This window comes from Phalacrocorax carbo, chromosome 2 (genome assembly GCF_963921805.1).
Source record: "Phalacrocorax carbo chromosome 2, bPhaCar2.1, whole genome shotgun sequence".
NCBI lineage: Eukaryota > Metazoa > Chordata > Aves > Suliformes > Phalacrocoracidae > Phalacrocorax > Phalacrocorax carbo.
In genome coordinates this window covers 17,858,796-17,886,709 of record NC_087514.1, presented here as the reverse complement: position 1 = coordinate 17,886,709, position 27,914 = coordinate 17,858,796, and the positions used below count along the sequence as shown (strand labels likewise).

Below are 27,914 nucleotides of genomic sequence, written 5' to 3'. Positions count from 1 at the left end.
AGGACTTTCCAGCTTCCCATGTTCTGCCAGGGGCACAAGAAGCCAGAAGGGGAGGGGGCACAGCCAGGACAGCTGATCCAAAATGGCCAAAGGGTTATTCCATATCATGTGACGTCATGCTCAGTATAAAAGATGGGGGAAGTTGGCCAGGGGCCAGTGTCTGCTGTTTGGGGCTGGGCTGGGCATCAGTCAGTGGGCGGTAAGAAATTGCATCGTCCATCACTTGCTTTGTGTGGTATTGTTGTTGTTGTTATTATTATTGCTACTACTTCTACTACTACTATTTGACTTTATTTTATTTCAGTTCTTAAACTGTTCTTATCTCAACCCATGAGTTTTTTCAGTTTTACTCTTCCAATTTTCTCCCCCATTCCACTGCGGGGAAGGGAGCAAGTGGCTGTGCGGTGCTTAGTTGCTGGCTGGGGTTAAACCATGACACTTAGCCAAGTCATCCATGTACATTTCCTTTTTTTTGTTCCATCTACCTATTTGACAAATGGTTCTTTTCCCCCTAGATGGCGGTCCTTTTCCATTCAGAATACATCAACTTTACTCACTTGTCTCTCCTGCTCTTTGCATGTTTCTGCAACACCTTTTTCTATTTGTGATCTTTGATCATCTGACTGTCTTTTCAGCAAGGACCAGTTAATTTTAATGATGACCATAAATCAAGAATAATTGTTCTCCTAATTCTCTTCTGTTGTGCTAGATTCTCTTTCTGTTGACTTGAGTTATCATAACCTTAGGTTTTATGGTGCCTGTGTGTTCATCCTTCTTCTTTTCTTACTCTCCTCTATAGTCCTGTTTGTGAAACCTCTTGCTTTTGTAGTTTCATGTTATACTCTCACATCTGGTTTTAGCACTTCATGTAACCTATTGGAATGCTACAGTGATAGATTTCATAGTGATTTGATCCCTTCCCTATTTTGTGAACCCTGTCCTTCCTCCTATCAATTGTTCCAGGTTTTGGAAAATATATAGTCTTTCTTTCTAACCATCTCAGATTTGCTGTCATTTTAATTGTTCTGACATGCCTTACACCAAGATTTGAGCACATTTACAAAATGGAGAAGGGGAAGACCTCATAAGGTGTAACGACTGTATTTTACTTTGGACTGTCTTTGAAATTTACCTTTTTATCTCATCTCGTCTCATCATGTCTTAGGTCTCTTCCATTTATGCTTTTCCATTTCCTCCTTTAATGCAGTGGATTTAGTTCCTTCCCACTCTCCACCTTTTTCACCTCCTTCCTCAAATGTCCAACAACTTGCATACTTCTTTCTTTCTCTACTGTGCTTTCACAACAGGTGTGACTAGTGACTTTTACACTAAGGGCACTCCCTGGTGTCCCTTCCCACCACAACATTATAAACCCCTGGTTCTTAGTCTCATTTTCCTCCTGTGCTCGGCACGCACACACCAGCGGCAACCCTGCACCACAGCGCACCAGCACAGAAGTATGCTGCACCTGTGTAGCAGCTCACAGAAGGGTAGGAATCCATACCAGCTACAAGGCTTTAGAGCTGTTGCTGTTTCAGAATTGCCTGTCTTGTATTCAAATAAACCTCCATTACCATTTAACCCAATACTCAAAGAATTCTTCTCACTTCCATCTCAGCTCCAGCAGCAGCTTTTACAATGAGCATTCTACCCACTGAGCAAAATCTACATTTAGTATTTCAGCTGACCATTAAAAAAAAAACCAAAACAACATCAACAAAAAAAGCAAACCAACCAAACAAAAAACCCCCCACGGGTTAGTTATGTCATTTCCTTCTTTTCTAAGTTCCCAAAGTAATGATAACTTCTTCTGTTGTGGTTTTGTCTATCTCTGTGTATATGGGTTTTTTAGCTTTCTATTTTGTCAGTCGTTCTTTTTTTTACATATAATGCTTATTTCCTCAGTTTTGCAATGTTTTCTTTAGTCTAGAGAAGTTCCAGACATGCCTAATAAAGCCTTGTAAAAAACACAAAAATCTTGTTTGTGAAGTACACAATGTAAGAACACCATTGTAGTGCCTCTATGAAAATCAGATCTTATGGGTTCCAAGAATTTTAGGATTTTTTTAACTGAACTGTCCTTAAAAATATTTGCTTTCACAAACAAGATATTTGAATGCTTATTCTCTGCACAGCCTACTGGAAATTGTGCCAATAATGAGACATTATTAATTGTTCAAAAGAAGATTGTTTTAAGACTCTATTGATTATTTGGATTATTTTAAGTTTATGGGAAAAGATAGTTATACTTCTTTGCAAATAATTGGGTAAGATAGATTATCTTGCCCTTGCATAAACTATAAAAAGGTGCCAAAATTACTTTTCCAATCATTTGGTAGGGCTGGCTGGAAACACTATAGTAAGTTCAGTGGAACTGGTGCAGAATACCAGTCAAAAAAAGAAGCTATCGCTCTAAAGGATTTATCACTGCACTTGAAGAATTGTATGGAAGTACTGTTTTTCCTCCAAAGAGTAATTTCTTATGTCTGTTTCAGCCACCTTTTCTGAAAGAGGTTCCAAAATAATTTAGTGTTTTCTTCTGGTTGTCTCAGCTGTGAAAACTGGTAGAGGGACAAGAGATTCTGCCCCCTCATGCCAGCATTGAGCATATTTCTTCTTTTAAGAAATATAAGGTCTGAAAAACAGCAGGAATGCTCATGTTCACATAGAATACATCCTGAGGAGCAGAAGGCTTAAAATGACAAGGCGGTAAAATAAAAAACTGGATCTCATTTAACAAAATTACCCATAAAAATTTTACAGATATTGAAATAAATATTTATTGTCTTTTTGTGTATTTCTTGTTCTACAGCAAAACAACTGTTAAGTCATTTCCTATATCTGAAAATGGAAAGGCTTCAACTTCAGTAGTGTTGCCAGTCTTTGAGGAACTTTAAAAAGGATGTAATCTACCACCGTGTAAGTCATTCAACAGAAGAATATTATCACTTTCACTGGAATATTTCAGGGTTTTTTCCCTTACCCTTAGGCACTTAATTACTTTGGTTTATACATAGCTCTTTGACAGGGAATAGCCTTCTGCTTCTATTTTAAATGCATTGCTACGACAGCCACGGATGAAAGTCTGGTTTCAACAAAGTCAGCTGAAATACACTGAAGTCTTTATCCCCAATATGTAATTAACTTTCCTTCTAAAGTGTTTCCATACTTCTCTCCTATTCCTCATGTAATATCTCAAATGCCTTATAGACAAGGGATCATCTGTTCCAAAATAACCGCCTCCTTGCTCATGCAGCCAGAGAAGGGTAATCTCTCAGATGTGACAAACATCTGGGCAATTGAACTAGACATAAAAACAAGAGAGGACATTTAGAATCTCATCACAGAACAAATTAAAAATCTTCTCTGGGATTGAAAGCCTGCCATATTTGATACTCCTCACACATGCTAGCACTGCCAGGCTTGCAGGGGAATCAGATTTCTTATGTTTGGGGACATTGTAGATAGATATTAAAGGTGTTTGGGGTTTTTAAAGAGTATTTGCATTTCAATAGAATTTCTGGTCTCAGTTGCATTTGTCCACTCTGCTTCTCTCTCCTGTGTTTAAGAATAAACATTCTGAGCTACAACTTCCTCATTTTAGGTGAACTAATTGTGAAAAGTGCCATCATTAACATTCTAAGCCTGCACTCTTTTTTCTTCTTCTACCTACCCTTCCTGCAGTATTTTTCTTTGCTTTTCTTTCTCTTCCACTTGCAAAGTGGAAAGAAACCAGCGTACAACCAGAAATTGATCCAGAATCTTCCTGGCAACCCTTAAGTGAACATCATATCAAAGGCATGGCTGAAATGAATTGATGCAGATTTTGTGTTTGATTACATGGGAAATTTACTCTGCAGAAAATATATGAACAGAGATTCCACTGTAAAGATCAGTTGAAAGAGTTATATTTCTTTTACATTTCCTCTTCACTGTTCCCTTTTCTGCAAAGCCAACCACATGTCCAAAGGTTTTGTACTGTACTTCATTTGTTGTCTTTTTGGTATAGTGTGCGATCTGAGACACTCTTAATTTCATAATTAAATTGGCATATTTTTTAATTTAGCTTAGAGCCATCTCTTAACAGGTCAAAATGACACAGAAGACCACACCCAGAATACTACGAACTGCCAACAGCATTTTGAAGCATTTCTGTTCTTTTAGAAATAACAAGTCTTAATTTGCATAGACCTCTTAATTGATTTTCAAATAGCACTCCTTAGAGCAAAATTTGCTTTTCATTAAAATATGGTCATAAGTAGTCAGCCCTTACCATGTGAACAGCATGGAAGACAGTGGCAAGATACAACCACTGCAGTAGCAGGTCAAACTAAAACTTCGGAAGCAGTTTATCATTTAGTTGAATCCATGCAATATATTGCTTCTAAAACTTTGTTACTGTTGTATTTATTTCTTATTATATTCTAAATGTTGATGGAGAAAAGATTTTGCTGCAAAGTACAGGTCTCTATGTCTCTAGCATCTAAATAGATAATAAGGTTTGAAAAAGTTATATTTGGAGGGAAAAAAAGTAAATTAAGTTGTCCACAGTGGAATAATTAATTAACTACACTGTGAATTGGTAAGTATCAGAATTCTCTAAATAAGGGAAACAGTCATGCAATAGGTGTTTCAAGAGTCTTCGCTCTTGGCACTAGTGGAATATAAGCAAATAAATATCCTCTGGAAAAAAAAAAAAGGTTAAAACAAAATTACCTTCTGAATAAATTAAGATACATTTAGTACTACACTTTTAAATTAAAGTTCAAATGTCCATAAACCTTAATTACAGTTTTCACACTAATTGTAGTGTAATAGCAGAATAGTCAATATAATGCTGACTTGAATTCCTTAAATTTAAAGCCCATTGGCATACACACTAAGCATCTGTCATTATATAGCTGGTTCATTAGAATCTAGGACTTGGGTTATGGACCTCTCTAATGAGATTTACACAGGGACTTAATGTAGTGGGGGAAAAAAAGTAAAGAAAACCACAATTACAGTATATTACATCTGGTAGTTTGAAATCTTGCAGCACTTTCAGATAAGTGACAGAGAACAGGCTATTGCAAATCTAAGTAACTTGTTAAATTAGTATATAGCTTTAGAGAAAGAAAAAAACAGTTTCCATAATCCTTCTAAAACATCATAGATTTAGTCAACCTCAAAAAAGGATGGGGGGAGAAGGGGGAAGGAAACCCGGAATAATGAAAGAAGTTCCAGTAAGCATTCAGATAGGAAATAAACATTATCAAATAAATATGATGTTTGTTTGAAGTGGATTCAACAAGATTAGAAAAGACTTTGAAGACTCAGTGCTTGGAAAATCAGGACAGAATTAAGGCTCTGTTTTAACTTTCTGCCAATAGAAACTGAACAGAGGAACAGCTCAGTATTTACTGTATACTACAGCAGACCGTCTTCCTATATTCTGTTCCCTTCTTTCAAAAAATAACAACCTTCTATGGCAGCTTAGATTGCTTCAGATGTAAACAACCTAGAAAGTATTTTCATTCACTCACAGGGATTACCTTCAGAAGAGATGTCATTTTTAAAACACAACACAAAATCTTCTTGCTTTAGACCACACGGAAATTCAGACTTTTGAAACTGCTACAAACTTGGGAAGAAAAAAATTATCTGACTAATGTTTCATGCTTCTGAGTGAAACATTTATAAAACCTGATGTCAATAGCTACCTGTGAGACCATTACTATGGTGTTTGGACTGTTGTACCAAATGCACTCTACACCAGCCTAAACTACCTGAGGGCAGAAAAATTAAATATGTGTTCAGAATTAAAGGAAGCAGCAGTTGGAAAAACCAACTATAGTCTTTGATGTATTCCAAACAATGACAAAACCCTTTGCGTTAAATAGAAGACAGTTTTGAATTAAATAGGTGGGATCTCAACCCCTTTAGTAAATGTATTAGCAAATACAGCTTTTCTGAAGGTGGGTAAAAATCAAAGAGCCACAGACTATAGAAGTGTCAAGTGAATGCAGAGAGGTCAAGAGAACTCATAAAAGGTTTGACACTGTGGGACAGTTTCGGACACAGTTTTAAAAATAAAGGGAGAACAGTTTAAACATCTTGGAAACTAAAGATTGTCAATGGTAGATATTAAAGCATTATATTTCTACAGATTTTTCTGTTTGAAGACCAATTTTATGAGTTAAGAATCTCAGATTTTATTTTTTTTTTAACTTTTATTTGTGGTAAATATGTTTGTGATATTAATGGTGCATTATGAAACTGAAGTGTCTGTACTGAGGTATCCAGGATTTTTCTAAAATGAAACACACCAAAACCTCCAGACATAAAGAACACTAGACCAATCAGAAAGTTTAGTCAGTAAAAACTTTTGAAGAAGAAAGTTTTATGTCCACTTCTTAAAATATTGTATGTTGTAATAGGATTTCCTCAAGAACTAGTATAGGTCTTTTTAAAAAAAAAAAACAGAAATTAATTCTCTCTTCAATTACTCATAAACTTTCTAAAAAAAAATAATTTTTGATTGAAGCAGCACTTCACTCTAAAAAAAAATCCTTATCTTTAAATCTAGAGACTGTTATGATTTTTTCAATGCTTTCTTGTGTCTGAATGCAAAGGTAATTTTTCAGATATTTTCAGTTCTGCTTACTTTTTAATTTTGAATGGATTCCAATTGTATCTTTCTGAATTTGCAGTATTTGCCATGTATTTTGTTCTAAGTTTCATAAATGTATTTTTGTTAACTTAAACCGGAATATAAATTTCAGTAGTAAGTTGAGGCACTATACACTGGAACAAGATCAAAAATAAGTTAAAAAGAAGAGCATCTTTAGTCACTGAGATATCTCAACCTGTAAGATTTTTTTAAGGAGAACTCATTTATTGATATCACAAACCCAATAACTTTAGTATTATCAATATTGTTTATATTACAATAATTTCCACTAATTATTTCCATTTAAAAAGAAAACATCACCACTGGAGGGTATGACTCTAAAATATGTAGTATTTAACAAATAAAATAATTGACTAAAAAGAAAAACAGAAGATTTACTTTTCTGTACACTGGAAAACACTGCAAAGTCATGAAAAATTTCCTAGGAAAAGTGTTAAAACTGCTGATAATAATACAACAAATGTGTACAAATGTGTTCAACCCTCTGGCACTGATAGCTTCTTGAACTGCTCTAATTTTTTTGAATGTCTAATAGACATAATGATGCTAAATAGTTATAGAGCCAAGCAATATAATCAAGTGCTATTTCAGATTTTATTTTGGCCCCAATATTCTCAAGACCATTCAAGATATTGTTATTACTCTATATATTTATTCTGGTCCTTTCCAGAGCCAACCTGCTTCATTGTAGAGGCAGCCAGATGAACTGCATACCCCAGGCTGTCAAGGAGGAGCCCAGAGTATTATGGTACAACTTTGGGAGCTTATGTGAATAACTAGGTTTTAAATTTCAGCTGATGAGCGGTTTCCCTGGGCAGCTGTCCTTACTATGACAGTGAATTACAGAACGAAGGGCAAGGGAGAGCATATTAACTGATTCATCCACCCCAGCTGATTTTGCCAGTCTACCAAATGAGATAAAAATCACCACACAGAGTCATCACCATCAAGAAAAGTGGAATTTTCTCTCTGCCTGGCTAGTTAAAACCTGGAGCTATATTGTGGCCATTTGCAGAAAGGGGAAAGAGGAATAAATATTTATGGTATCACTGGTGTCTTCTTTTACCTCCTCCCTTGAAAATAACAGAGAAACAAACAAAAACCCAGCTACTCTTCCCAGCATCAAAGTAAAAACCATTTGTTCTCAAGAACTGACTGGTTACCTTTTTCCATATTCCAGTCAACATCTTCTAACCAAAAATTCTGGATCACCTGAACTTGGGGTGCAGAACAAGGTTAGGTGAAAAGGTTATGTGAAAAGCCAGACTGAAGAATTTGTGTAGAAAAGGAATATATAATAATGTTCAATGATAGAAAGAAAACCAATAAAGACAAACAGTACAGCACTGAAGCTATAGAAATGGGAAGCAAAAATATTTAAGTAAACAGTGCTGACTTGGATGGTGTAGTTTAACTTGGCATGTAAAACTGTTTGAAAGGACAGTTATTTTATTTTAATAAATTATTCTAGCAAATACTGAGATTTTGTTGTTGGATAGATGTCTTCATGTTCATTTGCATGGGACAAGGGAATTTGGAGTATCACTTGCTTTTTGCAGTATCTACTGATTGGAATTAGGACAGACTCTAGTTAATGTACTAGGTATTAAGTATTCATAAATGACACTTGCATACACTATTACTATTCCCATGCAAACACATTATGTGTGGGAAAACATAGATGTGTGGTCTGAGTCTTTTTTCTTGGGTTTCATCTTATATCAGCACAAAAAAAAAATTGACTAATTATCTCTTGAGACTTAATGATGATTTGTTACATAGTAGCCCAAGGCACAGGTTTGCACATTCAGTGTCTCCCTCCTAGACATTAATACTCAGCAGAGACCTATGTCTCTTCTTATCAAGTAAGCAAAACACATAATTTTCTATTAAATTGTGTGACTTTACATCTTTAATTGATGTGCTCCCTGGTTTTAGCTTATTTCACCTTTTGGCAACTGTTCCTCCACGTGTCTCATCCATTCTGCAGTACTGATGTCTCCTTTCAGTAGCTAATATTTCTGAAATTAATCAGTATCCGCCATTTCTAAAAAATTGCTGGTAATAGTGCCGCTGGCTTATCATGAATAATCATCCCTTCTGACATGATAAACTAGCTCTAACAGGAAAGCTATTACTTTGAAACAAATTCTATTGCATTGAAACATTCTCAGTAGTAAAGAATCTCAGTAGAGTATTAAAGATTGTTCAATTCCAAACAAGAAGAGAGACCTTTGTGACTTTTTTATGTTGAATCAGTTGTATTCTGTTTATTAAATGTTAGTTAATAGCAATGTCTTACCTAACAAAGTTTTCAGATGGGAGGTACTTCTTTGTAAGTCTTTTAATACTGTGTACTTTGATTTTTATTTTAGCGTTAAAAAAAAATAAGCATTTGATCCTCTTGGCACCTTAGTATAAATATTAAGGAGCTTGCTTTTATAAATCTTCTTTTTCCTAAACCAAAGACATGTTACTGTGTTGTTGGTTACTGATTCCCTGTTTCTTTGGAGTAATTGAAAATGTCTGCTGATAACAGAGCAAAGACTAATACTGAGACAGCCTCTTTCATGGGAAGCATTATGAAAACATTTGATTTCAGTATATACGCATGTGTGTAAATGTATCAAGACAGATAGACTGATAGATAGATACTAAGACAGGCAAAGCACATATGTATAATACTTGTCTAGGAAACCAGAATATTCTTTCTAATACTCCAAGCTGATCACTGCGATAAAGAAATGCTCAGTCTCATAAACATAAGGTTTAGGAGTTCTTCATAAGAAGGAAGACTTTTCTAGTAGTTTAGGAAGTCAGAGAGTGGCTTTGTGTTGTTATATATCAAGATTAAAATATTTACCTCTTGCAGAAAATGGGAATCAGAGAATCTAAAAAGGACTGCAATACAAGTCCTTCCAGAAGAACCTGGAGACACTTCCTTCAAAGGTTATGAACATTTTGTCACAACAGTTTTGAGGAAAATCTCGGTGTACTGAGCACACCGGTCACAATACTGGTAGAAACCTTAAGGACACGTGGCAATTTTGTTTGCTACCAGGGGACTATATGTTAAGATCTGTCTTTAGTCCCTAGGTTACAAGAGAAACAACATCGTTTGATCCCTCTAGCTGACAAAAAGAATCATACTACAAATGGTTAGTATATTGTTTCATCATGCTCATTCTGAGGCAAGAACATGGAATTTGGATTGAGTTTTGGTAAAAAAAAAAAGTACGAGAAGTGAGGCATGGTAAAAGAATGCATCAGAAGCAAAAAGCTTTAATCATATCAAAAAGTCTGTCTCAGATGTGAGCGCTTTGTGTGACACTGTTTAGAGATTGTTGACTGTTCAGTTGGAAGCAGAATCAATTGGAATGTTTGGGTATAACTCCTAATTTTTGTTTTTGCCATATAATAAAAATCTGTTAAATCAAATTTTCTTTGAAAGTGTATAAAAATAGATTTTTATTAAGGTTTCTTAATGCCAACATGAACTTCTGGTCTAACTAAACGTGACATCCCATATAATAGCTAGCTGTTCACAGTAATTACTGGGTTATACAAAACTCAGTTTCAGGTCCTCATTCTCTGTGTTCTCCCAGTTTGTGTCTCATGCAGAGTTCTGGGCATAGGTTACTTGCAAGTCGGCTTCATATTGTCATTTAAGTTGTTACTTAAGATCAAAGCCAAATTTGCGAACCTCTGTAATATTTTTCTGGAAACACAGATTTGTTTTCCAGCCTTAACTGTATATCCAGTGACTCCTCTGCCAGTGAGTTCAGAGTCTTCTGACTGCTAAATGCAGTCCAAAGTTTTAAGTCATCTTTATGTTCCAGTACTGACATTTATTCTTCTTTCGTCTGCTTACAAATGGGATACAAAGAGCAGAATCCGATTAAATGTGGGTGTTTACAATGTCCTAACAGCAAGGCTCCTGTTATTATCAGTGGAGTGCCGGACAATAGATTTGGTGGTGTTTAGTCATGTACATCAGACTGCAATCAAATAAACTGACTCCATATAGTCTCTGTTGGCTATAACAGATTTAAATACCTAGATTAGGTTAGACACCTGCTCTGCAGGTGCCTAATGTCAAGTGAAGGAATCCTGCCTAAGACACACCTGCCATTTAGTCTTTTCTAATTATTATGTTAAAGCCTATTTTCTTCCCAAGCAAGTCAAGGACAGAAGTAAAATCAGGCAAAAGTGGGCAATTGCTTAGAATCCTCAGTATTTACTTGCAATTACACTTGTAAGGTTCACAGTACTTTCTTTTCCTCTGCCTTTACTGAAGTAGATGAGGGCCTAAGCAGGGCACCTCACTTAACATCCAGCCTCCATTTCCTACGTGCACATTACAACAGAGTTGCCATCATTGCTGCCATCACTATAGTATGAACAGAGGAATGCAAGATGGCCAGCATTGCAAGGAGAAATCTGTCAGCATTTTCCATCAGTGCTAACTGAAGCCATCACACCTTGTTGGTAACAGCAGGAGCATCACGCTGGTTTTTTCATCTCCTTCTCCCTGTAACAGTTCCTCCCAGACCCAAGGGGTGCAGAAGGTAAGTAGGCTGCTCACCTGCTCTCTCCCGCTGTAGGAGAGGCAAATGCAGGTAATCCCAGGACAGAGTCTCAAATGATAAAGTCAGACTTATGTGCACAGGGTGGAGGTGATGGAGAGAGGACAGCGAAGAGGGAGATAACAGTGTGTAACAGCAACACTGCTTAACCAGCTCTTCAAGAGAAACACAATGAAAATTTTATCAGCTCTGCAGTTGGTGCAAACGAATACTGGGTTTCTTTCCAGAGTGCCCGAGCTCATATTACATCAGTGAGCAACAGCAACAGCTTTAAGGGAACAACCATGAGCATTTGAACAAGGGCTAGAAAGCAAGAATAGTATGCAGTGAAAAAACATCTTAACAGTAACCCTCTGTCTTCCTCTTCTCCACACAAAATATCTTCTTCTTGTTACAAAACTTCTGTATATGTGCAAAATGTGATGCAATAATGAAACTTAATTAGTGCTTAGTGTGCCAATAGAAGTTTCTACAGGAGTGAGGAGTGGTATATTCTTTTCTCTCTTATTTACTATCTCTATAATTAAGATGATTATGTTATTAGTGCAGTGAAATGAAAATGGAATCCACACCCAGTACAAATAATTCACCCAGTCTGCATGGAAATTACAGAATTTTCAAACAAAAAGTAATTTAGTTTTTTTGTAATTTGAGGGATGTGACTAGGTTATTAATGTAGTGTAATAAGCTGAAATCAATGCCCAGTGAACCTAATAACTTTTAAAAAATAGCAGTTATTTCTTGGATGTAAAGGATGTGTTGACTTTGTTGAATTACTGCGACAAACTACATACGATTTATGTGGGGGGGGGTGGAATATAACCGCTGCTCAGTGCATTCAAAAATCCAAATTGCTAGGCTATAATTGTATGCTACTAAGACAGTGTAATTGTTATATTGGAAGGGCTCTTTGAATATGTAATATGAAGTGGTATATCAAGGCTAAACGTGGTTATAATGATTTGGGTTGATTAATAGTGTAACTCTTAGAACTCATCAGAAAGCTTCAAGATAGCAGATCTCAATTTAAAGAAGCTGAATATCTCTATGCCTGGATTCTGTGACTGTTTTCAAAGCTTAGAAGTTTGTTAAAGCTCTCTGCAAGTTCAGCATATGTGCAATAAGAAAATTCTGAGAGGACTTCTCAGTACTTCAAAAACAAAACAAATCATGGGCACCACACCAAGAGGGTACCTTTGGAAAGAATCATGCTTCAGTACACTGCATTTGTAATTGTTTGAAAAATGTTTATAAGAACTTAACGAGGCAATAGAATTAATTTTAATTGTGATTTAATTTTATTTAAGTGACACTGGACTTAACGTATCAAACACCACATTAAACCCATCCATTAGCTATACTTTGAAATAGGAGATTAGATACCTAAGGATGTGTTCTAATATTCAGAAATGCTGAGAATAAGTCAGCTCCTAATAAGAATCCAAGTGTTATTTACATGAATAATCAATATATTTTAGATCTCATTTAGAAAATGTGAGAGACACTCTTTGATCATATTTCCTTTTTTCACTTTTGGATTCTATTCACAAAACAACTTCACAACAACTCTGTGAGAGTCCAGCAGAAATTGTAAAAATAAAATTAAAAAACCCAACCCTATCCATCTAATGAAATGTATAATTTAATAACATTGAGGTATATTTCAAAATTACAGTCAAAATAGGGAAAATGAGTAGATTTAGCTTTCTTCCTTTTTTTTGCTCTTCATTCCCTATCAACACTTCATAAAATTTTTTTATTTTTTCTTTTTTACTATATTTTGTCACAAAAGACCAATCATTAATTGTGGGTAGCCTCTTCCTAGATGGTCCTATTCAGCAAAACAGTTAAGCGTATTCTCAACATGAGATATTCTGTCCTGCTTTGTGTGTAGATTTGATTAATATTTTGCTTATGTAAATCTGTAATCCTAAATGTTCATAGGGTTAATGGCCCCATGCAAAGTCATAAACTGCAAGAATAATTGAAATAATCTGTTTAAAGAGTTATTCATGCCTCTATGAAATATGAACTGATTTTTTCCTGTAAGCAGGAGTAAATCAAAACAACTTGTTTCTTACAATTCACAAAAAATTAAAGCTTCTGTTTTCATAAAGATATAAGGTATAGATTTTGTTTTCATTTAAAATCCATAAACATTGAAGGCCCCAGTATTATAAACCCATACTTTGGAAAAAATATCAGGTAACTCCAGCCTGCTTAACAGATTTCCTTCTGAGTGTGAACGACTGTACTTAAAACTAAATACATCTCAGGTTTTCAAATAACACAGCAACCAATTTGTGCCATCATTAAAATGCATTCCTTTCACAAGTATTGTTTCACAAATAGTCTCTTTTAGTTATATTAATGTACTAAGTAGCAATACAAGAAAAATTAAAATTAAATTATAAAAGTAATTGAAAGCCTCACTATATCCTTACTTTTCATAACTGATTTTATTTAGGATGCCAAATACTAAAATTCCCACGTAAGGGTAAAATTGTAAACACTACTATATTTTTATCATTGTATGATGGACACTATATTAATGTCTTGTTAAGCTTATCTGTTTTGATTTTTGCTACTTTATTTTGTTTCATTAAATATTTGCTTCATTCAGTTACTCCGTTTTTGGGTTTTTTTCAGTAGTTGCTTCTAGCTTCTGCGTGCATTCTTTTCTTACTCAAGTCTTCATTGTAATAAACTGTATACTGCTTTTTTTTCTGCTTCAAGTTTTTTTCTGCATTTTTTTGACAATTTGTTTAAACACTAGTTCTTTAACTTTTCTTCAGATTACTGTGTAAAATGAAAGAAGTGGAGATAAGTAGTTTTAGGAATAAGAGAAAAGAAAATATTAATTGATTGTCAACAGTAATTGCTTTTAAAACATATAATCAGAGAAAACATCTCTTGTTCTGTCTTTTAAACTTCATGTTATGGGAATTTATTGCCTACTTAAGCTAGTAACCATTCTGTGGCTTGCATTATCTGCTACAGGGGAAGATGACATTGAGATATTGTAGAGAAGCATGCTGGAATATTCTGTCTGGCTAAGTTACAAGAATTGCAAAATACCTAAGGAATAGTGCAGAAACACTAGCTACAGTTACCCTTCTCATCAGTCCCTAGATGTCAAAAAAAAAAAATGAAGTCTTGACAACAGGTAAATATAATCATATCCCTGTAAGTTTTACACTTCAATGAGTGACCCAGAATGAGGAAGATTATTAGAGCTAATGAGCTCAAGAAAGATGAAAGAACACTTACAGATTTACACTGAGCTGTTACTGAGTTCACAAATTATGACATCCCTGGCCACTTTTCTCTTTAATTTTCTCTAACTTAATGTTTTGGGGGATTCATTATGGCAAAACATTTATCTAAAAAGTTAGAAGAAGGAGTTCATATATCATACCATTAATTCATGAGGATCAGACCTAAAGGATTACAGAATGACACAGCTACATTGACTTTAAGCTAAGACAACCATACTGCCTGAAGATCTAGACTTAGAAAAAAAAAAAAAAGAGAATGAAAGCCACTACAGCTCTACACAGTGGTATCTATAAAGTGCATTGCCCTTCAAACATCTGTATCTCATTTTAAAAAAAAAATAATTTCCAAGATAAAGGGCAGAAAAGTCCTAACTGCAAAAGCAACAGAAAGCTTCTGAATGAAATGTATTTTTCTTTTCTCCCTCTAATATTTTTGTTCTCTTTTACTGCAGTACAAAATGCACTGTAAAATATTTGTTTCATTCTTGCAATTAAAATATATTTAGAATGAGACGGGACAAGGAGGAGGCCTTGTGTTGCAGTTTTACAGGGTTTGGATGTAAGGACTTTAATAGCATTTGGAACACCCACTAGATTTGGAAGACCTCCATTCAAAACAGGCTCACTGGATAACTTCCATGCCCCTCACCCCACACCTTCACTTTCAGAAACAGAAAGCAAACAAAAATAGTCATATATTATTCAGTTTGTTTGTTTTGCAGACCGATTGGTATAAGAGCCTCTGTTATTTTTAATTTTCAAATTAAACTGACAGTTAAGATGCAGTGAATTAGATAGCATTATCATTCTGGCAAGACTGCTAAGTAAAACTGATAACTAAAGGGCTGTTCCTACTTCAGTTTTTGGAAAACTGATGAAAACAATCATGAAACTCATGGTATTCAGAACAGCACTATGCAGATAGTGTCAATGAAGCAAGTTAACACAACCTGGACTATAAGAAAAACAAAACCAAATTTTGTCTGAAGACTACAGAGTCATTAAAATAGTGTCACAGAGGAGAAACCCTAGGTATAACTTATCTAAATGCCTAAAAAGCTTTGGACAAAGTCTTTCACAAAAACATTTTAAAGACAGTAAATTGAACAGCAAATCAGGGTGAAAGATAATATGTTGGTATAGATGGGATTAAGGAGGTTAGTAGAAGTACATTACGAATCATGTTTATTATGGCAGCATCTATGAACAAGCCAAAACCTATGAACACCGAATACCTTAGAAAGTTTGCCTGCCTTTAGACTGTGAGTTGTGGAGTATTAAGAATGGAGAGAAAGAACACTCTGTACTCCAACTCTTTTATATTTTTTTTTAATTTATTTTAAATGGTTAATGATTTCAGAAGAGGGTAAAGGAAGAAGTACCAGAATTTTGCAGTGATGAAATCATTTGAGAGATTCAAAGACAGAAAAGTCCAGGAGGACGTTCATACGGACTATAAGAAAGCATTTGAGAAAAAGACAGTGGGTGAAAAGGAACATAGCTCCATTTCATTGAACACACTTCTAAATGAAAAGTAACAGGTTTAAATTTAATGGAAAAAACCCAGAAGACAACCTGGACATCTTTTTGTTTATCTCAGTAAAATCCCAACTATACTGAACCAATGATCTAAAATTTTAAAAATTTTAAAAATGGGTGATCCTACAAAATTTATGTAATGCTGTTATTTTGAATTAATTTACCTGAAATTTCTTCCTCTGTAGTACTAAATCACACCCTCCTCTGGCATGGATTGGAATAAATCCAATTAAGCCGAACAAGTTACAATAGTATGACAGCTGATAACTGTTCAACTGCATTCATAAACAGAAAGAATACAGTAAAAAAAAAAACCAACCCAGAAAAAAAAAGTGTAGAGACTATGTGAGACTGAATGAAAGAAGGTAATTTAAGAGTGATAAATAAAATGGGATATATAAAATGAAGGAGTGATTAAATGATAGGTCAGACAATTCAGATAAGATGCTCTGGAATTATTATTTTGCCTAATTCTGCAATATTAAGAAAAGATAATTATACATTTTAAAGGTCCGAAAGCACATTGAACTTAACCAGTGTGTTCCAAAGTTGTTCCCACAAGAAAATACTTAGTACTTGAATTTAGTAAAAATGCAAGATAATATATCTTAAAGAAAAGAAAGTAATTTCCACAACTACATTACATAGCCATACAAGCAGTCATGTTCCAGATGTTAATACCTACAACTACATTATGTGATTATGAAATTACAGCCACTGAATTTTGTCTCCTGGTATAATTTCCCTAGTTCTATCATTTCTAAGATTAAAAAGGATGCTAAAGCCCTTTCTTCAGAAATATCTTCCTTTCTTAAACCTACAGCATCCTACAAAAGCCTTTTGGAACAGGAAGAATTTAGCTCCATCACAAAGTGCTCCAAAGACGACCTTTCCTTGTTTTATTCTTTCCTTTCCCAACTACACAATGATAACGAGTATGAAAGTATGAAATTATACAGTCCAAATAATAAATGGAACATACCTATTGTGACTACATAAAAAATATCTGAATCACTGTATATTTTCTTGCTAATCAACTCAGAGGAAAATGATGGAATAAACTACCAGTTTATATACATTTCTCCTATATTTATCCTATATTTCTGCTCTATATTAAAAGGATAACACACCACCATACCAGAATACAGACTCACTTTGATGGCTGTCACTGTCATTTTAAGATCTGCAGCATTCATTTCTTTCAGATTTATTTTTTCTTAGCAAATGTTGTGTTGGTTTTTTGGGTTGTGATTTCTTTTTTTTAACCAAATACATTGATCTATATTTTTCTAGATTACTTTCCTGTATAAACACACAGGTGCCTTCTCTTTCCTTACCAATGCATATAGTGCCTCCCGATGAAACAGTATAGATTTTCACTGATGGCATCTCATGCAGGAAGGAAATAAAGAATAGGGGAAAGAACTTCTGCCATTGGTGAAATAATAGGAAAACTTGTACCTCTGACTGCATCAAGATTCTCATAAACGTATGTGAGAAAATAAAATGTTATGCTATAACAATATTTTCCCTTCCTGTAAAATCTTGATGAGGTCTAACATGCTTTTTTCAAAAGCACTTATTTTCAAAATGGGTAAGATTTGACCTTTTCGGTATGAATAACTTTGAACTGGATTGTGAACCTGCTGTCAGTATTATCTTTCCACAACTCCTCTGGTTTGAAAGAGAGAGGAAAAAACAATTGACTTGAAGCTCCTGTAGAATAGAAATACATTTCTTTTTTTTTCTTTTTCTCCAAGTAACTCCACCAATGAACCATGATAAAGATAGCCAGCTCAGATTTTCAAACAAAAAAACAATGGACATCAACATTGTTATTCATCATGCTTTTTCTTACACTATTAGTATATTTACTTATTTTAACTCAAGACCAGGTGCAGCACTTCAATTCAAAACTGAATGTGAAAATCTTTTCAGTAAGCTCAGTAGTGTTAGGCTTGATATGTCACTTACAATATTGTGTCATCAATATTAATTTTCAAAATGTTTATTGAGATGGAACAGCAGAGTTTTGTTTTTATGGATTACATTGTGAATGCAGTAAATACAATAAATTATACAAAAAAATATCAGTAGAAAATCAGAGAAAAAAAATCTGACATGTTAGAAATTGTGTTGCAAAAATATTTCTGCTCAGTGTTGCATACAATATTTATTGACAGAATTGTTCCTTCAAATAAAATTACTGTTACTCAGATAAGGAAAATTATTCATTAACTTAATTCTTTCTCTCATTAATAACTAAGGTTGGAAGGGACTTTTTGCCTTTATACACTAACTCCTCTAAAAAGATCCAGTCTTTATTTGTTTGGAAGGTGGAGTTTTTTGTGGGGCAATGAGGGATTAATGCCACCAAGCACTTGCATTTTTTTCTGATAAGTTCAAAAGTTTAAACAGGCCCAGGAGCTTAAAAAAAAGACAGCCCTATGTTTTTAATTTGGAAGAACCTACATTTTCCTCCCAGATGAAAAAAAACACACACAAAACCCCCTTTCTCCCAAACAACAACAAAAAAAAGCACTCTTTCATGGTTAAGTTTTCAAGCTTACTTTCAATTTTAAGGTAATAGGTAGCTTTTGCATTTCTGAAGGAATTGTTTCCTACAATATTTATTATTGGTTTTTCTTCATAAAAATTCAGGCACATATCATGACAGAGTAGCATCAGTACTTTATTTTTATGAGTTTATGACCTGCAAGTTAGAGATATAATTTTCCACACAGGAAGTTTTATTCCGTAAGAGGTACAATGAACAAAATCTGAAGATTTTAAACATTAATCAAATGTCAACTACTTACTAAAGCCAAGCTTTCTCACCATTCCGCACCATTTAGACTGCATTAGCAGTCTCATCTAAAGAATACAAAAGGATTTTTAAAGTATCAATTCCTTGATGCTGATAGACTTTTTTTTCCTAAATATGCAAATTATTTAAAACATTTAAATATTCCTTAAAGAAAATAGCAGAGTCATCTTTGAACATTTAGAATTCATTGATCTCGCTCCCAAAATCTTTTTGCTTATGATGGTAATGCCTCATTAATTATGAATGAAAGGAATTATGGAAATAACAGAGATTTCCATTTTAATTTCTCATAGAAGAGATATCTTAACAGCTGATGGAAATAATCCTGCATTTTCCAAATTTAGGAATTTTTTGCATACTATGATATACAAAGTCTTGAACATTTTCTATTAGTTCTGAAAAACATTTTTCTCTCTTCAGTAGTTCTAAAAATGTAATTTACACAAGTTTGCAAGTGTGACTTCAGTCTGGGCAAGACTCATTTTTAACTATTGTACTATATCCATAAAGAAAATTTCCGCTCATATGATGTTTCTTTAAAAATACCATTCCATGTTCCTTTCCACTTTAGCAATAATTCATTAAATCAAATATCTGCTTTGGAAACACACAACTATCTCATGTGGCTCTGTTGGTTTCCCATGTAGCTTCTCTGCTATTGTTTAGCCATTCTGAACTTTATAAAACACTTTATGGGATATTTAGGACTTTTGCTGTTATTCTCAGTTTTACTGAAAAATCTAGCAGAAATGCAAAATTAAAATGTTAGTCCAACTCCATTCTTATTTTGAACACCCTCCAGAAAGGACTGAATTTGCCTTTAAAATGTGTCCCATTCCTAACAGGGAAGTAATTTCCGAGTTATGGCTATTATGATCTCATTGGTTATTAATCAGCCTTTCTAGGTTTTCTTGCTTTAAAAGGAAATGTTCATAATGTTCCAATTAAGAACAAAATGCCATTTCAAAATCTTACATCTTCCTGGAAAAAATAAGTATTTTGTGGCCAGATTTGCTTACCCCTGTGCTGATTTTCTAAGCATAGTGTTAGCTTATATAACTGTCTTGTCTCCACACACACAAAGGAGCAGAAATCTCAGTACCCCAGTCAGATACTTGAGTCCCTGCCCTGAATCGCCCTAGGAAAACATTCTGGGATTGTGCAACACTTGTTATTGAATCAAAGAGGAATCAAAGGCGTGGAAAGGAAGGACCAAGATGGTGTGGGAAGGAACAAATGTGTAAAACTGGAGACATAAGAAGATAAAGGGAACTAGTCGCCTGTAAGCATTTTGCTGGTCATATGCTGGTCTGGCCATGCCCTGTGCCTGGTCAGTGCCATCTGTCCTGTCTTTTCATTAAATTCCATCTCTAACTCTTTCCTGGGTGAGACTCTCTATACCTCATGCATGTCTGTGTTTGGGGTCTGAATGCTGCAGCTGGGGTGGACCAGGGGTGAGACATCCATGTGTCTGTGAGGACAGTGACTGGACAGACCAGAGCGTGTGCAGTGTCAGCTGCGGGGGATGTCTGAGTGTCTAAGCCTAGTTACTGAAAGGATCCATAGTGTGATTCATTTCTAATGTACAAATTATTTTTTGAATTGCAGGTGGGACAAATAGAAGGACAAAGATTAAATTTTGCCCATTGTATTGTTATACTGCATTACTAAATTTTACTATATTCTATACTTTAAGGTAAAGCATATTTTAGTCTCTAGAAATTAAATAAATAATATTTTCTGTTGGGTAACACATGGATGATCTATCCTAAAATAATCAAGAGTACAAAAGGCTATGAATAGAGCACACTGAATATGATGTGAATTGAAAAAAAAATCATATGAGAAGCAAACAAGATAGTCCATTCCAGAAAGGATGCTGTAGAATTAGAAAGAAACATTTTTGCAAGGGACAAGATTGTCTGCATCACATTTACATAAACCAGCTTAAATCTTGTCAATGTGTAGAAAGTATACTTGATACAGAACTGCATTCACAGTTAATAATAATAACAACACAGAAATAATATTTGTAAATGTAAGATGGTTTGCTTTACAATTGCTTTGCATCTCAAAGCTTTTAAGTATTTGGTTGCTTAAAAGGCAAAATGTAACTGCTGCGATGCAAGGGTTAGGTATCAGCTGTTCTGATGAAATTGAGAATAACTATATTCATCAGCATAACTGAAACACTCCATCTGCTGGCTTTCAGATGCATGGCAAAAATGCAGTGTCGTATTAATTCTCAGTGAAGTATTCTCACATTTGCCTCAGCCAGCATAAACTGAGCAGTAGCAACAGTAATATTTTTCACAGCTCATAGGCACACTCTCTGAGATGACATCAATAACTTCTATCATCCACATGATCACATATTAGCCAAATAATTTGTAATTAGCCATTCTAAATTGACTAATCTGTAAGCATTCCCAAAGTTAAAATATTACAGACTTATGGGTTACAGAAATATGGAAATGTCACAAATCTTACTCAGATGTCTGAAAAAGTTAGAAGGGTTCAAAACACCAGAATTATTTTCTCTCCTGCTCCTATCACAGTCTCTTTCCTGACTGGGACTTAATAAATTCTTATGGCTTTAAAACTACAACAACACTCACTGTGTAATACACAAGGTTTGAGAACAGATCTGTTCCTTGGAGACTTCTACCGATTAAGGCCCTCATGTCATTCCTTCTCTGTTACATCTGCTAAGAAGAATTAATATTATTGAATTACATCATACCCAGCTCTGGAAAAAATCATTTTGGTAGCAATAAGGAGCTGCATTGGTCAGCCAAGCAGGTTAACATCAAAGGTCAGAATATTTCCAGACATAAGTCTCCATGTGTAGAATCTAGTTTTGAGGTCTAGGCAAGTGCAGAGGACAAATTCTCTCGTCACATAGCAAGGGACAAGAGGGAAAGGGCACGTAAGTACCAGAGAAGGACGCTGTTACTGCACACTTGCAAATATCGTTAGCTATACTGCACTCTTGATTCAGTGTAAAAGAAAGTTTCTGAGAAACATGACTGTGTAATTTCAGCTAGAACCCTATAATGAGTTTGAATCTCAGTAGTTCAAAATATCAAACAAATTAGTGCTTTTCTTCTGATTTTCCTTTGAAGACAAAGCTTAATTCCAATGTTTACTGATAAACAGTATATGAAAATTGTGTGCAGGTATTCTGTACTGCATATTATTTTCTCTAATCTTTTTTTTTAACTGAAAACCAAAACTGATCGGTAAATGCATACAGACTTTTAGAAATTGTTCTGGTACTATAGGTTCTTTAACTTGCAAACTTAGATATATTTAAATAATATAAACTAAGCTGTCATACTTATTTATCTATATACAGCAAGTGCTAGAATGTAATAAACAAGGATTTTATGAAAAGGGGTTTCAGTATGGACCTCAGACTCTTTTATTCCTAATCATATTGAGTGGTTCCACTGAAATCACGGCAGCTTTGACTTTACATGGACAGATTGTAAAGATTGCAAGGGTTTTTAAGAATAATTAATATTTCTTATGTATGTTTAAGATCTAAATTATGACAAAAAATCAAAAGGAAAACAAAAAAAGTGTATTTTACTCCTTTATTTTACCCTAAAATATTAATTCTGGCTGGCTCAAATGCGCTACATTATTTTTAGAATTATTCTAGTCATTAAATGCTAGGAAATGTGAGCAGTTAGTCATACACTACATACTACATGTATACTTATTACATGCCAAGTACATACTGTGTGTGGGTGCAATTACAGAATTGTCAGCAGCTACAGAAGTGGACAAAAGGACAACAAATATGAAAACAAGTTAAGAAAGATAAGAATAAAGTAAGTGCTATGACTAGAAGCAAGGATAAGAAAGGTAGAGGACTAAGCACAGGAGAAAATATTATGAATGGAAGGATTTAGTAATATGGGAATCACAGAGAATTCTTTAAGGTTTACTTTCAGTTCTTATTCCATCACTTTTTATGCAATCTTATGATCTTAATTACATTTTTGTGACTCAGTATCCTATGTACAGAAATAGCATCATAATAATTTTTCTTTCAGTCTTACATATTTAAATTGTTAGTTCCACAAAGCACAGGCTAAGTATTTTTTCTTGTCTTTCTTTTCCTGCTACTATTTGGAAAAGAAGTACCACCGCCAAATATTAAAGATCACTGCTGCTAAATTATCTTAGGCTAGGAAAGGTAATACTGGAAACTTTTAAAAATCTAAGTCCATAAACATGTATGTAACTTAATTTTTATGGATAAATTTCTGTGGGCCCAACTTTTATATTGAAAATTCAATAAGCTTCAAGCTTGACATTAAAATATTAAGAAATCTAAACTTTTATTTAATAGGAACAAAGGTGTGAATTTATTTACTGCCAGATACATATTGTGAGATTTTTTTAATAGTCTGAAGAGATTCCTTTCATTAGACATTAGTAAAGGTAGTATACAGCAGGCCCTTTGGGACAATCTATAGTTACATATGGGAAGTTCCTTGCTATAGAACTGAATTTTATTCTTCTTTTATATTTCCTGTGATGTGGTAAAACATGTTGGCAATAAAAATGTTTCAACAAAGATCAATTGATCAACTTTACGGAACATTTTTATATTTATAATAGTATAGCTACTTTTATATTCCATGCCATAGGTGAATATGGACTGTACTTTAAAATTAAAAAAAAAAAAGGAAATAATTTAATAATGTATTTGAGTTTATTCAATGGATTTTATGAAAACTGGATCTTCCAAATTTGTGTTCCTTCCCAAAATGGAAGCAGGTTCTAAAATCACAGTATTTACTCCAAAACAATTTCTGAATGTCAATGCTAATATATTTAGCAGAATGTCTCTCTCTTAATTAGCTTTTTATGTATTGTATTTAATATAGGTCTTTAAAGCATATAACAACATTATATGGGCAAGAATGTTGCTAATGTATTGCACTCCATGTATTTAACAGACTACTTTCATGCAGTTAATGTAATGCATCCCTGGCTTTGTATATCTGTGTAAGCATGCCTTGGAGTCTTTGTGCTTTGGGGTACTTCTAGCACTTGGCACTATTTTTGCTTACAGGCATGGAAATTAATTTTCTCATCTTGGGATATGAGGATCCTAATTGTGTCTGCTCAGCAGAAGTTCAAAACCAGTAATTTCCAACTGCTAAGACACCATTCTCAGTTGGGTAGCCTTTGTTCTACAGGGATCATAACAAATTGACTACCTCTTGAATTACGTGTCATTCTTCCTAAGCAAAGGTCAGACATGAACATTCAGAATTAGTATTTTATTTTATACTATGGTAAAACAATATAAAAATAACAAAAACAAAGCCTGCATGTGAAATGGCAGAGATGATTTCGGCATTGCCATAAAGTGTATGTGCCTCAGGTAGACTAACTGCTCTGCAAGTTTCCAGTAACCAAAAATGATTACATGCCTTCACCAAAAAATATCCATGCTAGATTAGGTAATATAGTTTACAGGAGGAAAATTTAAGCACATAGTCTTCAAATCCAAAAGTCATTACAAAGTTTGTATTTAGACACATCAAATTTTTTACACTACTTTGCACTGTACAATCTTTTGTAAGTTCATAAGCGCATTACTGCTGGCCTCCACTGGAACGGTAAATCTTAGTTCTCTTTAAAACTCAGACTCTGGGACCTTGGATCAGTTACTGACAAACACACAACTGTTGACTGCCTTGAAAGTTTGTTTTAAGCCACTTATGTAGCATCGTTAAGGACTCTGGATCACAGAGAATGTATGTGGATTTTAGGCATCTAAATCCAAACTTCTGATCCTGAAAATCCTCACTCAGCTTAATGCAGAAGGTGTCTACTTTTCATTGACAAATTAATTTATCACTTCAAGCTCTTTAGAGGCTTAAAAAGGCAGTCTTATTCTATGATGATTTCCAATCTAAGTAGTGTGCCAGTTTGTCCTAATTACTTCTCTGCGGAGCCATACTTGTTTTTTGTTTATATGCGGGAGCAATTTGTCACAAAGCTTTGTTGCTTAGTGTTGTTAAAGGGCTTTATAATCTTCTAAAGGAACAGTAATAGAAGTGTGAAATGTTATTGGGACTCACGTTTTCTTTGTAAAGAAATTAAAATCCTTTGTAAAGTCCCACTTCTACTTTATAAAGTATGAAAATCCTGAAATTAAAATATTAGAATTTTTAATAAAGGGAAGTACCACCCACTTACTGACCAGTGTTATCTAGCCTAACTGCAACTTTTTTCATGGTCACCTTTTACTGCCAATCCTCCTGACTTTCTTTATTCTCTGTGTATCATGCATCTCTTACTGCCCTCATTGCATAACAAAGGATACACTGATGCACGAAAATACAAAGAATGATGTTTGCCTATCACTGACAAAAATTAATTGTAGCACAATGCTGTTAATGGGCAGTATAATATTATAGTTTCTTTCATATATTTTCTCCCATACTTATCTTGATTCTATGATAGTTCAAGGAAGAAGAAAAAGCTTTTAATGAAAAGTTGCATTAATACTCTTGTTTGACTCTCCTTGTCTCAGTGGAACCTGAAAAGCCATGCATGCTTATCCAGTGTTGTTTAAAAATAAATTCTTCTTTTAAACAGGAAAGGTTAAAGAGTCTAAGAGATCTGGAGCTGCAACCTCTGAAACACTTCCTCTGCTGTCCTGGGAGTCTGACAGTCAGCAGAGATGAGATGCTTCTCGCACCCGTTGCTATGCAACTTCTGTGGCATCCCACGAGCTCAAATGTCTCTGTCCTACACTTTGTGCACAAAATGGGGAGAAGAGCTGTCAGCTTTGGGGGTTCTAGCCATATTTTCAGCTTACTATTTAGTCAAGAGAAGTTGTCTAGAAAGATCTAGAATAACTGAAGATGAAGACTGAAAGAAAATTTAACAATGGGCAACATGATCTTAAAAAGTTGTCTATATAAATAACTTATATGAATAGATAAATAATATTTTGTTCAGAGTAATCCTGAATCCTCAGTGCTTTTTTTTTTTTTTTTGACTTGTTACAAGACCTGGGCAGGAATAATTTTTCTGAACATCCTGTAAAATCTACATTTCTAACAATATTTCCATTTGGAAGAGAACAAGCTTGAGCTGAAAATAGGAACATAAGGACAAGAATAAGACAAGAAAAAGGAAAACAGGAACTTTTACTTGGATCTCCTGCACCCTGATCTCCATTTTATTGACTGTTACATTCCTAACTAAAGTAGAAATGAAACATAATTTCTCCATTAAAAAGAATTTGCTGAATTATGAACTGAAAGTATTTTACTTTCTATTAGGTTTGGGCTAGTCTACTTGCAGTGCTAACCTTTGCTCCTGCTTCTTTTGGTGTTTTTACAGACAATTTTACAAGCAGCTTAACATTACAGTAATATATGCAGTTTCTAAACTCCTTCAGTTCACGTGCATTCATAATAATGAAATAAGTGCTTGAGTGTAATATAACTCGATGATCTTAAAGGTCTTTTCCAACCTAAATGCTTCTGTAACCTACTTGGCAATTATTACTAGGAAATTATATGATACCATCTAATTTTATCAAGAACTGACACCCAAGTTAGTAAATCCATGTATAGTTAAACCTCGGTGCTTTCTGGCATAATAAATCAGATGATAGTGGAGAGATCTGGTTTTATTTTGTCCTAGTTAAATGCATGAAACTTACCAAAAAAATTACATTGGTATTAAAAAAAAAAAGTCATTTAATTCTGTGTTGCCCTACTTACGACAGCATAGTAGATTAAACCTCAAAACTAGCAGCCTTTCTAATCACTACTTTTGTGATATCTGCCAACACACCTTGCTTTGGTTTTCTCCTCCATTAAAAACACTTTCGTACTGAAATTTTCCACTGAAAAACTACGCACTGAGTCCAGTCAGAAGCAGGTTTTGGTTCATAAAAGTTCATAAGGCTCTTAAATCAAGGACTGTATAAACAGATGTGCTGATAGATGAGTGAAACAGACGTGGATTTCATATGATAAATAACTAAGAAAATGGAAGTTGAAGGAAAGGCGTTCATCATCCCTGAATGGAATTAAAGGTACCATTTTCATACGGTATTTATCCCCAAGTGACTGGTCTGATTTCCTCTGTACATAGTTAATTTACAGAATAAGAAATATTGGGCAGCTCCTACTGAATTTTTAAAAACACATAGAGAAAGATCAGACACTTTTTGAAGTTTATCTGCACATTCAGTGTGAAATTCTGAGTGTTCCCAACTTGGAAAATTAAGTCATATATTCAGATGGTTAACTAGTTATTTAGAAGACAATTTTATTTAGGTCTTATTCACATTTCCAAAACTTGATCATTTGAAATTGAATTCTAGAGATATATTCCTCCTACGTTCCCATTAAATTAAACAAAGAATGACCTATGAGATATAGCTGTACTGTGCTAATCTTTTTGCAGACACTATATCTTTCTGAACACTTATTTTGCTGTATTTTATAATAGATTACTGAATTAACCTGACATTCAGGTTAATTCTTTCTCTTCTTTCCCATATATCTTTCCTAAGTCATTTAGTTTGTGTAGTGAGGTACAGCATTTTAAAGGAGGTTTTAATAAGTATTAATTTTTACATTTATTTGTGTCACCGAGAAAGTTGGTGAGAGCGAACTCCACAGCCTTCTCCCAGTTATTGATAAATATCTTAAATAAGACAGGTCCTGGACCCTCCACTTGTTATCGGCCTCCAGACAGAGTCCAACCCATTAACCACTGTTTTCTGAGCCCAATCATCCAAGCAGTTTTCACCCATATGGTTTTCCACCCATTCAGATTATAATGTTTAACTGTGGATAATAGTGTCACAAGTCTTGTTAAAGTCAAGATAAATCACATCCACTGCTGTCTCTTCTGCAGACCCATCATTTTATCATAGAAGACAGTTAGATTGGTCAGGTGTGATTTACCCCTAGTAATCACACCTCAAATTCTCTGCTGACCTCCACAGTGTT

At 34.4% G+C, this 27,914-nt stretch overlaps 1 protein-coding gene across 1 annotated transcript in view; it reads right to left on the bottom strand.

The window, feature by feature from the left end:
• CSMD3 (CUB and Sushi multiple domains 3) overlaps nucleotides 1-27,914 on the bottom strand; it is a 669,880-nt gene that overhangs the window by 635,539 nt on the left and 6,427 nt on the right. Inside the window, exon 3 of the mRNA XM_064441769.1 lies at nucleotides 7,837-7,890. Coding sequence (XP_064297839.1) covers nucleotides 7,837-7,890 — 54 coding nt within the window. The remainder of the gene's footprint in view (nucleotides 1-7,836; nucleotides 7,891-27,914) is intronic.